We start from the raw sequence: 12,010 nt of genomic DNA on the forward strand, positions 1-12,010 counted from the left end.
TCAAATAAACGGAATCTGAGAGGGATTAAACCAAAATATTTGAAAGGGTTGCATTTATGCGGTGTTTGTTTCAGTTTGGATTCGTGCTACTCTGATTATGATTTTCTTTTAGCAACTAAATTGTATTATCTGCTGACTAGTGGTTTTAAATAACCCATTAATAATTTCTAAGTATTTTTTTAATATATTTTGTGTCGTGTTTAATTTGTACGTCTACGCACTTAAAATAAAATAAAAATATTAAACTTTTTTGTTTATTAAACTTTTCCGAAATACAAATTCAATATGCAACAAGTGCGCTCATATAATTGAACAATTTAAATTAATTCACAAACTCACAAAGGCAAGAAATAAAATAAAATAAAATAAACAGATTATGGTTAAACATTAAGGACAAACAAAAACATTTACAACTATAACGAGACTTCCAAAAAGAAAAGGATCAAATACATTTTGCCGAGATTCAGGCTCGTGACGTCATGGGAACATGTCGGCGCCCGGAGAGAGAAGTAACGTTACACCGATACACGTTTAAGCTAATAAAATGCATGAGTAATGCAAGGTTCCAAAATTACACGATAATTAAAATTATTTACTAAGCGCTTGCAGTTACAGGTGCAGGAATATATAATTCAGAATCTCATATGCGTCTTTAAAAGATCGTCTGAAGAATCATCATGAAGAAGTTTTGTGGGTGTGCAACTGCGCATGTGTAATTTTCTCGTCCGAACTGAAGAGCTGTAGTGCGATTTGTTTGATTTGACAGTGAACGATCTTATATGCTTTCTTGTTTTACTCTTTTACTCTTATTTTACCATTTCTAACTCGTGTAAAGTCGTGTTTAATGCATGAAGAGCCAAACCCAACCCCTTTAAATGGGCAGAATTATTTGGCTCCTGCACACATTTGCACTATTGACCTTAATATTTCTGACTTCTGTACTTCATATCCTGGTGCACAAAGACAAAAGTGTTTTATTAGCCTTTTCACCATCAAAATTATGGCGACATAGTTCAAATATCTCACACAGGAGCGTTCAATCCCAAAACAACTTCAGCAATGATCTTCACTTATCTGCTGATCCCAGGACTCACACTAGTACTGTTAGAGATCAGTGTAGCATAGCTGTGGAGAGCCGCGTCGACTGTGGCCGTGACAGATCTTTGAGTCGGGCCGATTGTGAGGGCAGAGGATGCTGCTATGTGCCTCTTCTACCTCAGTCTGGATCAAGAGGACCACCATGGTGTTTCTACCCAGTCCGTTACCCAGGCTACAAAATGGGGCCCTTGTTGCCCACAGAGAGGGGCCAAAGGGCCATGCTGACCCGTTCTGCACCCTCATACCTGCCCCGGGACATCCCCACATTGCAGCTAGATGTGATGGCCGAGTCTTTGGGTCGTCTTCACCTCACCGTGAGCGCTTCTTTCAGTCTTTTCAATTACAAAAAGTACAATTACAAATCAGATATTGTAAGTTTTGGAGGAATTTAATACAGTCACACGATCTTTCCTTGAATTCTTGGAAATATAAACTCTTGAATCAGTCATGTCTGAAATGAGCATGGGAAACTGATTGATTAAATCTATTAGTATTTAATTACATGACTTTTGCCCTGATTTTTTAGTCTGGAGTAGTTGACAGTAGCTTTTATTATTATTGTAGCCAACATCTTAAACAATTGCATAGTTAATTTTTTCAAGATTTACCTTTATATATTGTTTCCAAATACATTTTAATGTCAGTTGTAAATTGTTCTAAAATATTCATTTTTGACTTTATAGATATAATAACAAGCAAATATAATTATTAAATAAAAAAATGAATACTAGATATGTATCACCATCCAAAGTCAACAACATCTTTTTGTAAATATTTGTGTAATTCTCTCCAATAATAGGTAACTTTGGATATTCCTAAAATAAATGACAAATGTTTTTAGGGGTCTTTACAAAAAAAACCTTTAAAGTGCGTAGTAGTGTATAATGGCATAGACTCTGATTTTTAACTTCAAACCAATTCTCCATCCAGTCGCAGATGATCAGAAATGTTCGATATTTTGAGACGATTTTAAAACACTTATTTTAAACTTTTCTTTCCCTTATACACCCAGTCATTTAGTGTACGATTCCCGTTTTTCTCTGTAACCATTTACAAAATCTGCAAGTGTATGATGCCTAGTGTTTGAAAACCTGTTCAGATTTGAAGTCATGTAGTGTATTCCAGCCTTTAGATGACCTAATCTTACTTTATCTTGCTGACTTCACTTTGCCACAGCTGAAAGATCCAGCATCTCAACGATACGAGGTCCCCTTTGTGACGTCCAAATCCAGGGGCCACAAAGACACACAAAACCCCCTCTATGATGTTGACTTCCAACCAGATCCGTTTGGGTTTATTGTACGGCGAAAATCCAATGGCCGTGTTCTGTAAGTGTACTTCAATTTTTCTTTTCTTGTATTGTATGTTTTCTGCTTACAACAAATGCATTGTATTTTCCCCCCTAGTTTGAATACTACAGTAGGCCCCCTCCTGTTTGCGGATCAGTACCTACAGCTCTCCACCAGCATGGCTTCCTCCGTGATCTCTGGACTGGGTGAACATTACACCCCCATCACGCTGGACCTCAACTGGAGCTCTGTTTCATTATGGAACAGAGACATGGCACCACATGTAAGACATTCACATCATTTCACATTCCCTTTTATTCACAGCTGTACTTAATGTTTTATATGGCCCTTTGTAGAGAAGTGCCAACCTGTATGGCTCCCACCCTTTCTTCCTAGTCCAAGAAGGTGATGGACAGGCACATGGAGTCTTTCTTCTCAACAGCAACACAATGGGTACAGTGTTTTGTTGTCTGAATTGGCTTCTTCCAATTTTGGCTTTCACTAAAAGTTTTAAAATTTGCCAATTGTAGAAGTGTTTATGCAGCCCTCTCCAGCATTGACATGGGTGACCGTCGGAGGAATACTGGACTTCTACATCTTCTTAGGCCCCAGTGCTCAGAGTGTGATACAGCAGTACCATGAGGTTATAGGTATTTAACAATAGACAGTCCACATACTGTATTAGAATTGTCGTGTACGCACAGTGTAACTTATTGAGTTGTATCTTTGAGGTTATCCTATGATGCCACCCTACTGGTCACTGGGCTTTCACCTCTGTCGCTGGGGTTATACGTCCACCAACGTCACAAGAACAGTGGTACAGCTCATGCGCCAGGCCAAGATCCCTTTAGTATGTCAAGAAAATAAATAATGGCTGTGTTTGGAAGATACTGCATACTGAACAGTATATACCAGTGGTTCTCAACCGGGGGGGCCACAGCATACTTCCAAGTGGACCTCAAGATTACCTGTTAATATTATTTTAAAATTTCATTTTATAAGTCTAGACTTGGAAAAGCCATGCAGATTAATACAATCTTAAAACTACATTTATAATGAATACTATGACAGCGGGGGGGCCTTGGAGTCAAAAAGGTTTGAGGGGAAAAAAACTGGTATATACTGTGTGCTCACTGCTATATTTTAAGAAGTACTTTAATACAAACTGTTGTATGCTATATTGTTGTCATATGATAATATCACCCAGTTATCGTCTCTAAACCCAATTATCGTTTTTAATCCAATTTTGTGTAAAATTGTTGTTCATATTGCTTCTGTTTGGTTCATCATACTAGAAATGGAAGGTTAAGTTGAGTACATTGCATTGTGGGATACAGTACCCAGTTTGATATGCTCTGTTAAAGTTAACATATGTGGTTTGAAATTGGTAAAATATGCTTGGAAAAAAATATAATAATTATTCACACACAGTGTATAAATTGTAACATAGTATAGTATACTGCGCATTGCAGATATAGTACTTGTAGTACCGTTGGTCATCCAGATATTCCAGATTATGCAGCATACATACTGTAAAAATGTAAAGTAGTATGCCATTTTGAAAAGAAGAAGAGAAAAATATAAATATATATATACTGCATAGAGAGAGAACCAAGTAACCTAGCAAGTTTTACATGATCATTTAAATAACCTTCAATTGACTTCTGTAGGATGTACAGTGGAATGACCTTGATTATGCGGACCAAAGAAGAGTGTTTACTTTTGATCCACAACGGTTTGGAGATCTGCCCCAGATGGTTGAAGAGCTCCATCAGCTGGGCATGAAGTATGTGCTCATTCTGGTACGTGGATAATATTCTGTGATGGAGATTCTTTCATCCTTATTTGAACTTCATAGCGTGATGCTAGTGTGTTAAAATATATATATACTGTATATTCACACACACATATACATTCACTGGCCACTTTATTAGGTACACCTAAGTTGCTAGTACCGTGTTGGACCCACTTTTGCCTTCAGAACTGCCTTAATTATTCATGGCATAGATTCAACATTGTGCTGGAAACATTCCTCAGAGATTTTGGTCCATATTGTCATGTGGCATCACACAGTTGCTGCAGATTTATCGTCTGCTCATCCATCATACAAATCTCCCGTTCCTTCACATCCCAAAGCTGCTCTATTGGACTGAGATCTGGTGACTGTGGAGGCCATTGAGTTTAGTGAACTCACTGTCATGTTCAAGAAACCAGATTGAGATTATTTGAGCTTTGTGACATGGTGAGTTATCCTGCCGGAAGTGGCCATCAGAAGATGATACACTGTGGCCATAAAGGGATGCAGATGATCAGCAACAAGGCTGTGGCGTTTAAATGATGCTCAATTGGTACTAAAGGCCAAAAGTGTGCCAAAAAAATGTCTAACACACCATTACACCAGCAGCAGCCTGAGCCACTAATACAAGGCAGGACGGATCCATGGCATGCTTTCATGTTGTTTACGCCAAAGTCTGATCCTACCATCTGAATGTCTCAGCAGAAATCCAGACTCATCAGGCCAGGCAGCATTTTTCCAATCTTCTATTGTCCGTTTTTGGTGAATCAGTGTGAATTGTAGCCTCAATTTCCAGTTATCTGCTGACAGGAGTCTGCTGCTGTTGTTCATCTGCTTCAAGGTTCGATGTTGGTGCGTTCAGAGATGCTCTTCTGCAGACCTCTGTAACGAGTGCTTATTTGTGTTACTGTTATTTCAGTTACCTTTCTATCAGCTTGAACCAGTCTGGCCATTCTCCTCTGACCTCTGGCATTAACAATACATTTAAGTCTGCCGCTCAATGGATATTTTCTCTTTTTCGGACTATTCTCTGTAAACCCAAGAGATGGTTGTGAGTAAAAATCCCAGTAGATCATCAGTTTCTGAAACACTAAGACCAGCCCGTCTCGCACCAACAACCAGGCCACATTAAAGTCACTTATATCACCTTTCTTTCCCATTCTGATGCTCAGTATGAACTTCAGCAGATCGTCTTGACCATGTCTACACACCTAAATAAATGCATTGAGTTGCCACCATGTGATTGGCTGATTAGATATTTGCATTAACAAGCAGATACACCTAATAAAGGTGCCAGTGAGTATATATACATACACCCAAAAAGCACATTAGTCACAGTACACAAATAAGCACATCAGTGTCGAATAGCATGTGGCCTTGTGTTAGGATCCAGGCATCAGCAGTACGAGTCCTCCTGGTTCATACAAACCCTTTGATGATGGGCTGAAGAGGGGAGTGTTCATCACCAACTCCACTGGACACATCCTAATTGGGAAGGTTAGCGTCACACATGGAATATTACCCTCACTAAAAGCTAGTCGTGATAATGTCATATACAAGATGTATTTTCTTTCTGCACCACTGTATTATTAGTTGTATTATAGTCATGATAGAATATGGTGGGGAGTATAAAGATTTTGCATGTCTTTATAACCAGGTATGGCCAGGTCTAACTGCATTCCCAGATTTCACCAATCCTACAACACAGGACTGGTGGATGGACTGTATCAGAGCCTTTCACAACAAGGTACCTGTGGATGGACTCTGGATAGTAAGTACTTACAGAGAAAACTATAAATAAACATACACAGGGTATTTTAAAATGGCGGCAAAAACATGAATGTTTGGATTTAAAGGGGCCACTCTTTTTTTCCCCCTTTAAATCCTGAATTATGTTATTTAAAAAAAAAAATTTGTTGTGTACCTTTAAGATCTCTAAATGTAACTGACATATTTAATCAAAATAAATCAAAAGGGCAGGGAATTTTGTTTTCGATTATATTATATTATATTATATTATATTATATTATATTATATTATATTATATTATATTATAATAGAATATTATAATTATACTATAAAATTTATTTTTAGTAACTTTAGTAATTTGACCAATTTTGCCTTTGATTTCATTTTAAAAAGTGAACAAATTTCCCTGAATTAAATGCACACATATATAACTTAAGGCCTGTTCACACCAAGAATGATAACTATAAAGATAAATATAACTATATTAGCGTCCAATCAATGGACAATATCGTTCTGTTTATTCTAAGCGCGCACTACGGTTTTGTCGTCTGCCGCTTTAAATGCTCGAGCTCTTTAAAGCAGAAAGGATTTTGATTGGCTGTTAATGTTTGTCAAAGTTTTTATCGTTCGGAAGGAGTCAGCTGGAAAAAAATCGCTCTAAAAGTGATTCCTACAATATTGTTTCTCTGTGCCGTTATCGTTATAGTGGTGTGTGAAATCTACTATTCTTTAATATTTCGAATTAATTTTACAACTATATCTTTACGGTTATCTTTATAGTTATCGTTCTTGGTGTGATCTGGCCTTTATAGATAACTTCTAAATTTCTTTTGAAATTCTGCTTACAGGATATGAATGAGCCATCAAATTTTGTCCAGGGATCTGTGGATGGATGTCCTGACTCTGACTTGGAGAAACCTCCTTATACTCCAGGTAAGAACAGTAAAGTCTTAATATACTCTCTTGTAAATTGACTATCGCTGTTTTTATGTGACCTGCATGAAGAGATCTGTCTGGGTTTACAGGTGTAATAGGATGTCAGTTAAACTCAGGAACTGTGTGTATGTCCGCTCAGCAGTATCTCTCCAATCATTACAATCTGCACAATCTTTACGGGCTGACCGAGGCCATCGCCACCCACAGGTCAGAGAAATGCCTCTTTCATTCATACAAACAGTAAAAGAAAAGTTAATTGGTGAACAGATCCATTTGATATGGTTTGACATTATTACCAACTTTCCATTCAGGGCATTGTTGAAAGTAAAGGGCACTCGTCCATTTGTCCTATCCCGGTCATCTTTTCCAGGACTGGGCCGTTTCTCTGCACACTGGACAGGAGATGTGCAGAGTGACTGGGAGCAAATGCGCTTTTCAATACCTGGTGAGAGAGAAAGATCATAAACATATGCTAATTTATGGTTACAAAGAGGATAAAGCAAGTTTTGATTAGTCCTGGCCCTGTGAGTGCTTGCCAAGATCCACATATGCTAACATACATCCACATCTAGAGATGTTCTAACATTCACAATGCATACATAAGCTGAGAAGTGACATGTACATGTGTTGTCTTCATTTTTTGTTCCTAATACTTGAAAGCATGATTTGTCCCCGCTGTTGGTTTATTGCTGTGTTTGTGTGTGTGTGTGTACCAGCTGTGCTCCTGTTTGGACTCTATGGCATTCCCTTTGTGGGGGCTGATGTATGTGGATTTGGTGGAGACACTACTGAAGAACTGTGTGTGCGCTGGACACAACTCGGAGCCTTTTACCCTTTCATGAGAAACCATAACGACAAACCCAATGCTGTGAGATATCAGACAACAATTTACAGTCAACTAGAAGAAAAAAAATCATAGATTAATATATATTCAGCACATATATATATATATATATATATATATATATATATATATATACAGTACATACTACCGATTAAAAGATTGGAAACAATTAACTGGAATTTAGATCATGTGACACAGAAGACTGGAGTAATGGCTGCTGAAAATTCAGCTTTTCCATCACAGGAATAAAGTACATTTTAAAATATATTATTACAACAGAAACCAGTTAATTTAAACTGTAATAATATTTCACTCTAAACTATACCTGTTCTCCATGCAGCATATATTCTCTGGCTCTGTAGGCATCATTGTCCGACTCTGGTTCGAACATATAAGGCTAAACACCGCCACTGACAATTTCTGACATTTTCAGTGTGTGAGATTGTCCTGTTTTGTTGTTGCATGAGCTCTTAAAGCAGCTCATTTGCATTTAAAGGGACACACACAAAAACAGCGCATTTTTGCTTACCCCCAAAAAGTGGCAATTTTAACATATAAAAAATGATCTATTGAGTATTTTGAGCTAAAACTTCACATACACATTCTGGGGACATCAGAGACTTATTTTACATCTTGTAAAAAGGGACATAATAGGTCCTCTTTAATGTTTACAAACTTTTGACCAGTATATATATATATATATATATATATATGAAGAGTTCAGATGCAAAAGCCTCTAAGTGCCATCTGAAATTTTCTTTTAGAATGATCATTTTTATCAAACTTGTATATTTAAGTTCAGTAATTTCACTTAAATGACAGCTAATAGGTAATCTTCGTTGCCATTTAAGTGAATTTACTGAACTTATATATACGAGCTTGATAAAAATTATCATTCTAGAAGAAAATTTCAAATGGCACTTAGAGGCTTTTGCATCTGAACTCTTCATATATATATATATATATATATATATATATATATATATATATATATATATATATATATATATATATATATATATATATATATAAAATAAAAATATCAAATAATTTTTTTAAATGTCAATAATTTTACATTATTAGTAATATATGAATATTTCTTTTCATATTTCATACTCTCAGCCCCAAGAGCCGTATATATTTAGCCAGCAAGCCCAAGATGCCATGAGGACTGTGACTACACTGCGATACTCTCTCCTGCCCTTCCTCTACACACTGTTCCATCACGCGCACATCTCCGCCAGCACCGTGGCGCGCTCCCTCTTCCTTGAGTACAGTACACATGCTCAATCATTCTAGCTCAATATCTCAGCGATGACCTCTTCTCTGAGATTGCTCATTTGCTCATTTCTTTTAGGTTCCCCACTGATCCAAATTGCCAGACCATAGACAGGCAGTTCCTGTGGGGGAGTTCACTGCTTATCAGTCCGGTCCTGGAACAGGGAGCAGTGGAGGTGACGGCTTATCTCCCCCTGGGGACTTGGTACAGTCTGCACAATGTAAGCCTTCGTCTTATACTATACACATTCACTACCAGTCAAAAGTTTGGAAAAATGTATATATGTTAATGTTTTTGAAAGAAGTCTCTAATGCTCACCAAGACTGCATTTATTTGATAAGAAAAAAAAAACAGTAAAAATATTAATATTGTGAAATATGATTGCAATTTAAAAGAACAGTTTTCTATTATTTATATATTTAAAAAAAAAAATGTTATTCCTGTGATGTAAGAAATGTTTCTTGATCATCAAACCATCATATTAGAATGATTTCTGAAGGAAAATGTAACCAATTACCATATAATTAAATGGGTTTTTTGTACCTTCTAAGTAAACACCGTCTTTTTTACCCCTTTTTTGCATAGCCTGCTTCACATTGTGATACGTTTACAAAGTTATTATGGTACAGTGTAATTCAAAGACATAAGATATGACGCCTTTAAGGTAAATGAGACTGAATTGACTGATGAGACTGGTTTTCTTATAGGGGCAAGCATATTACAGTAAAGGGCAATACATTTTGTTTCCTGCCGCTTTGGACACCATTAACATTCAAGTGAGAGAGGGGAGCATCATCCCGCAGCAGGTGGTGTAAAGACTAGATCTAAGAACAATCATAATATCTCATTTATGCTGTGTAGCAAGTGAACTATTGCTATTTCTTCTTGTTTCCCAGGTTCCCGCATTGACCACTACAGCATCTCGCAGAAACCCTTTCACTCTGATCGTGGCACTGTCTGCAGAAAATTGGGCCAAAGGGGATCTTTTCTGGGATGATGGGGAAAGTCTGGACACTTTTGAGAGGGGAGATTACTCATATGTTCTCTTCTTTGCTGAAGAGGTACGAAATAGCGTGAATTTTGCTTGCATGTTGAATTGAATGGTTTTGATGAGGATTCATCTGTTTCCCATTGTTATTCTGTGTTGGAGCAGTCCAAAATGAATTGTTACTGCAGGCAGACAACTAGAACACAAGTTGAATTTCAACATACAAATTGATTATAGTAGAATACTCAAAAAATATGGTCGATATGTGCATTCATTTGAAATGTAATCTATTATTTATTTGATGTTTTATTCCCCTGTAGTCTTATGTGGTCAGTAAGCCAGTCAAATTAAACAGATCTCTCGATCATTTGATCCTCGGGGAAGTGCGTGTGTTCGGAGTTCAGGCTCGACCAACAGCAGTGTGGGCCAACGGGCAAAAGGTTCATGACTTCTCGTACAGCACAGACACCAAGGTATGCATCAAGTTACCTATTTTGGTTTACTTCTACTCCTGTTAGTATGTGCAAATCATGGTGATTAATATGTATTTCATATTTAAGTTAATGGACCTTTTTCACAGACACAATTACAGTTATCAACATCACAAATCTACTGAAGATATTTCCATTTTTTTATGGTATGGAGATGGGTCTCAAATAGGCTATACTTTATAATCAAACTTTCATAACATTGTAATTTTAATGACCTCACCTGAATCGCACAGCTTGTGCGAACATATCCACATGGCTATGATAAGATGCTTTCTAACCTCTGCTTTCACGCCGATGTCTTTTTTGTTGTGTGTTTATTTTGTTATTGAGAGCAAAGCTCGCAACATATATTAACATAATCATCTAAAAATCGCTCTCAGCAGCGTGGACTAGGTCCGGATGTTCGTTAACAGTATAACGCTGCAAAGGTATTTCATAAAACTTCTTTTTACTTCTAAACAAAGAATGAAAGTATATTGAATCACGTTCAGAGACTGAGATCTGAGCAATAAGCTGCTAGCTGCACTTCACTTAACGGCCACCAGTGTCGCCAATTGACTTGTTGTACAAATACCTGTGTTTCTAATACAACGACTGAAGGAGTGGTGGCAGATTTCCCTTCGTTCTCTCTTCTGACGGCTGTAATCAGACTCTCTCTATTTTTTCCTTCCTTTGGAAAGTCGTGGAAACACTATCATGAATCTTTTTGATTGTAACGTGGAACGAATGGGAATACAAACATTATATTTACTGTTTTCTCCCATTTAATTACCAGTAAGTTTTCCCAACTTTGACCACTTCTGCTTCTGTGCGTGTGTGTGTGTGTGTTGCAGGTTCTTACAGTGCCTGGACTGGACTTACCCATGGCAGCCATGTTCACCGTACAGTGGAGCTGATGACAAATCTCTGCTTTGTAAATGTTCTGTGCTTTGGATTTGTTGAATGTGAATTGCTTTGGTCCAAATGCATAAATGTAATAATGTTCATCTATCATTTTTGTTCAAAATAAATGTTTATTAAACGTTATTAATGCTTTTATTGTTGTGTGACAGTGATAGGTAAGATCAGAATAATAAGAATTTCCCATGACTCTAGATCATAATAATAATTTTACCTGTTTATTTTAAATGTCAGAGAAATAATAATATAAAGAATTGTTATTGTTGTTGTTGGTGGTGGTGTTTATTATTATTATAAATGTTGTTAATATACAAATAGCTAAATACATATGCATTTGGTTATTGAATAAAAGATTTTAAATTTAAGCTTAGGTTAGTAATTAGGGGAGCGCGGGGCACAACATAACGCGGGGCTAGTTGTAACACACTTGTTTTAAATACTTCCACACATGCTAGGATGACGAAACTTGGTGTATTTACTAGTTGCCATATCAACACTATATAAAGAAAAAAATTGTGGCAATTTTTTTTTTTTTTTCTTGGAATATATCCATAGACATTTGTTAAACCATAGCAAAAGTAAATTTCTTACTTAAGTTAATTTTTCATCTCTATTTTTTTTGTTTATTTAAAATGAGACAA

The 12,010-nt window shown here is 36.7% G+C and overlaps 1 protein-coding gene across 2 annotated transcripts; it reads left to right on the forward strand.

Annotated features, from left to right (window-relative positions):
- The first annotated feature begins 465 nt into the window (after window positions 1-465).
- On the forward strand, window positions 466-11,504 carry gaa (alpha glucosidase). 2 transcript variants are annotated; one of them, XM_081363878.1, is made up of 19 exons: window positions 466-1,412; window positions 2,275-2,426; window positions 2,505-2,670; window positions 2,744-2,840; window positions 2,918-3,037; window positions 3,119-3,237; window positions 4,058-4,189; window positions 5,569-5,679; window positions 5,840-5,953; window positions 6,780-6,864; window positions 6,957-7,074; window positions 7,179-7,312; window positions 7,584-7,735; window positions 8,834-8,982; window positions 9,069-9,210; window positions 9,698-9,796; window positions 9,887-10,051; window positions 10,299-10,451; window positions 11,303-11,504. In XM_081363878.1, exons 1-19 carry the CDS (start codon window positions 876-878, stop codon window positions 11,363-11,365), a joined length of 2,808 nt encoding a protein of 935 aa, XP_081220004.1. In that variant the 5' UTR covers window positions 466-875; the 3' UTR covers window positions 11,366-11,504. The 2 variants fall into 2 exon arrangements, with proteins under 2 accessions (XP_081220004.1, XP_081220003.1); XM_081363877.1 differs by having other exon boundaries at window positions 742-1,412; window positions 5,840-5,929.
- Window positions 11,505-12,010: the final 506 nt, after the last annotated feature.

The sequence above is a fragment of the Scardinius erythrophthalmus genome (genome assembly GCF_964197995.2).
Source record: "Scardinius erythrophthalmus genome assembly, chromosome: 1".
NCBI classification, from domain to species: Eukaryota; Metazoa; Chordata; class Actinopteri; order Cypriniformes; family Leuciscidae; genus Scardinius; species Scardinius erythrophthalmus.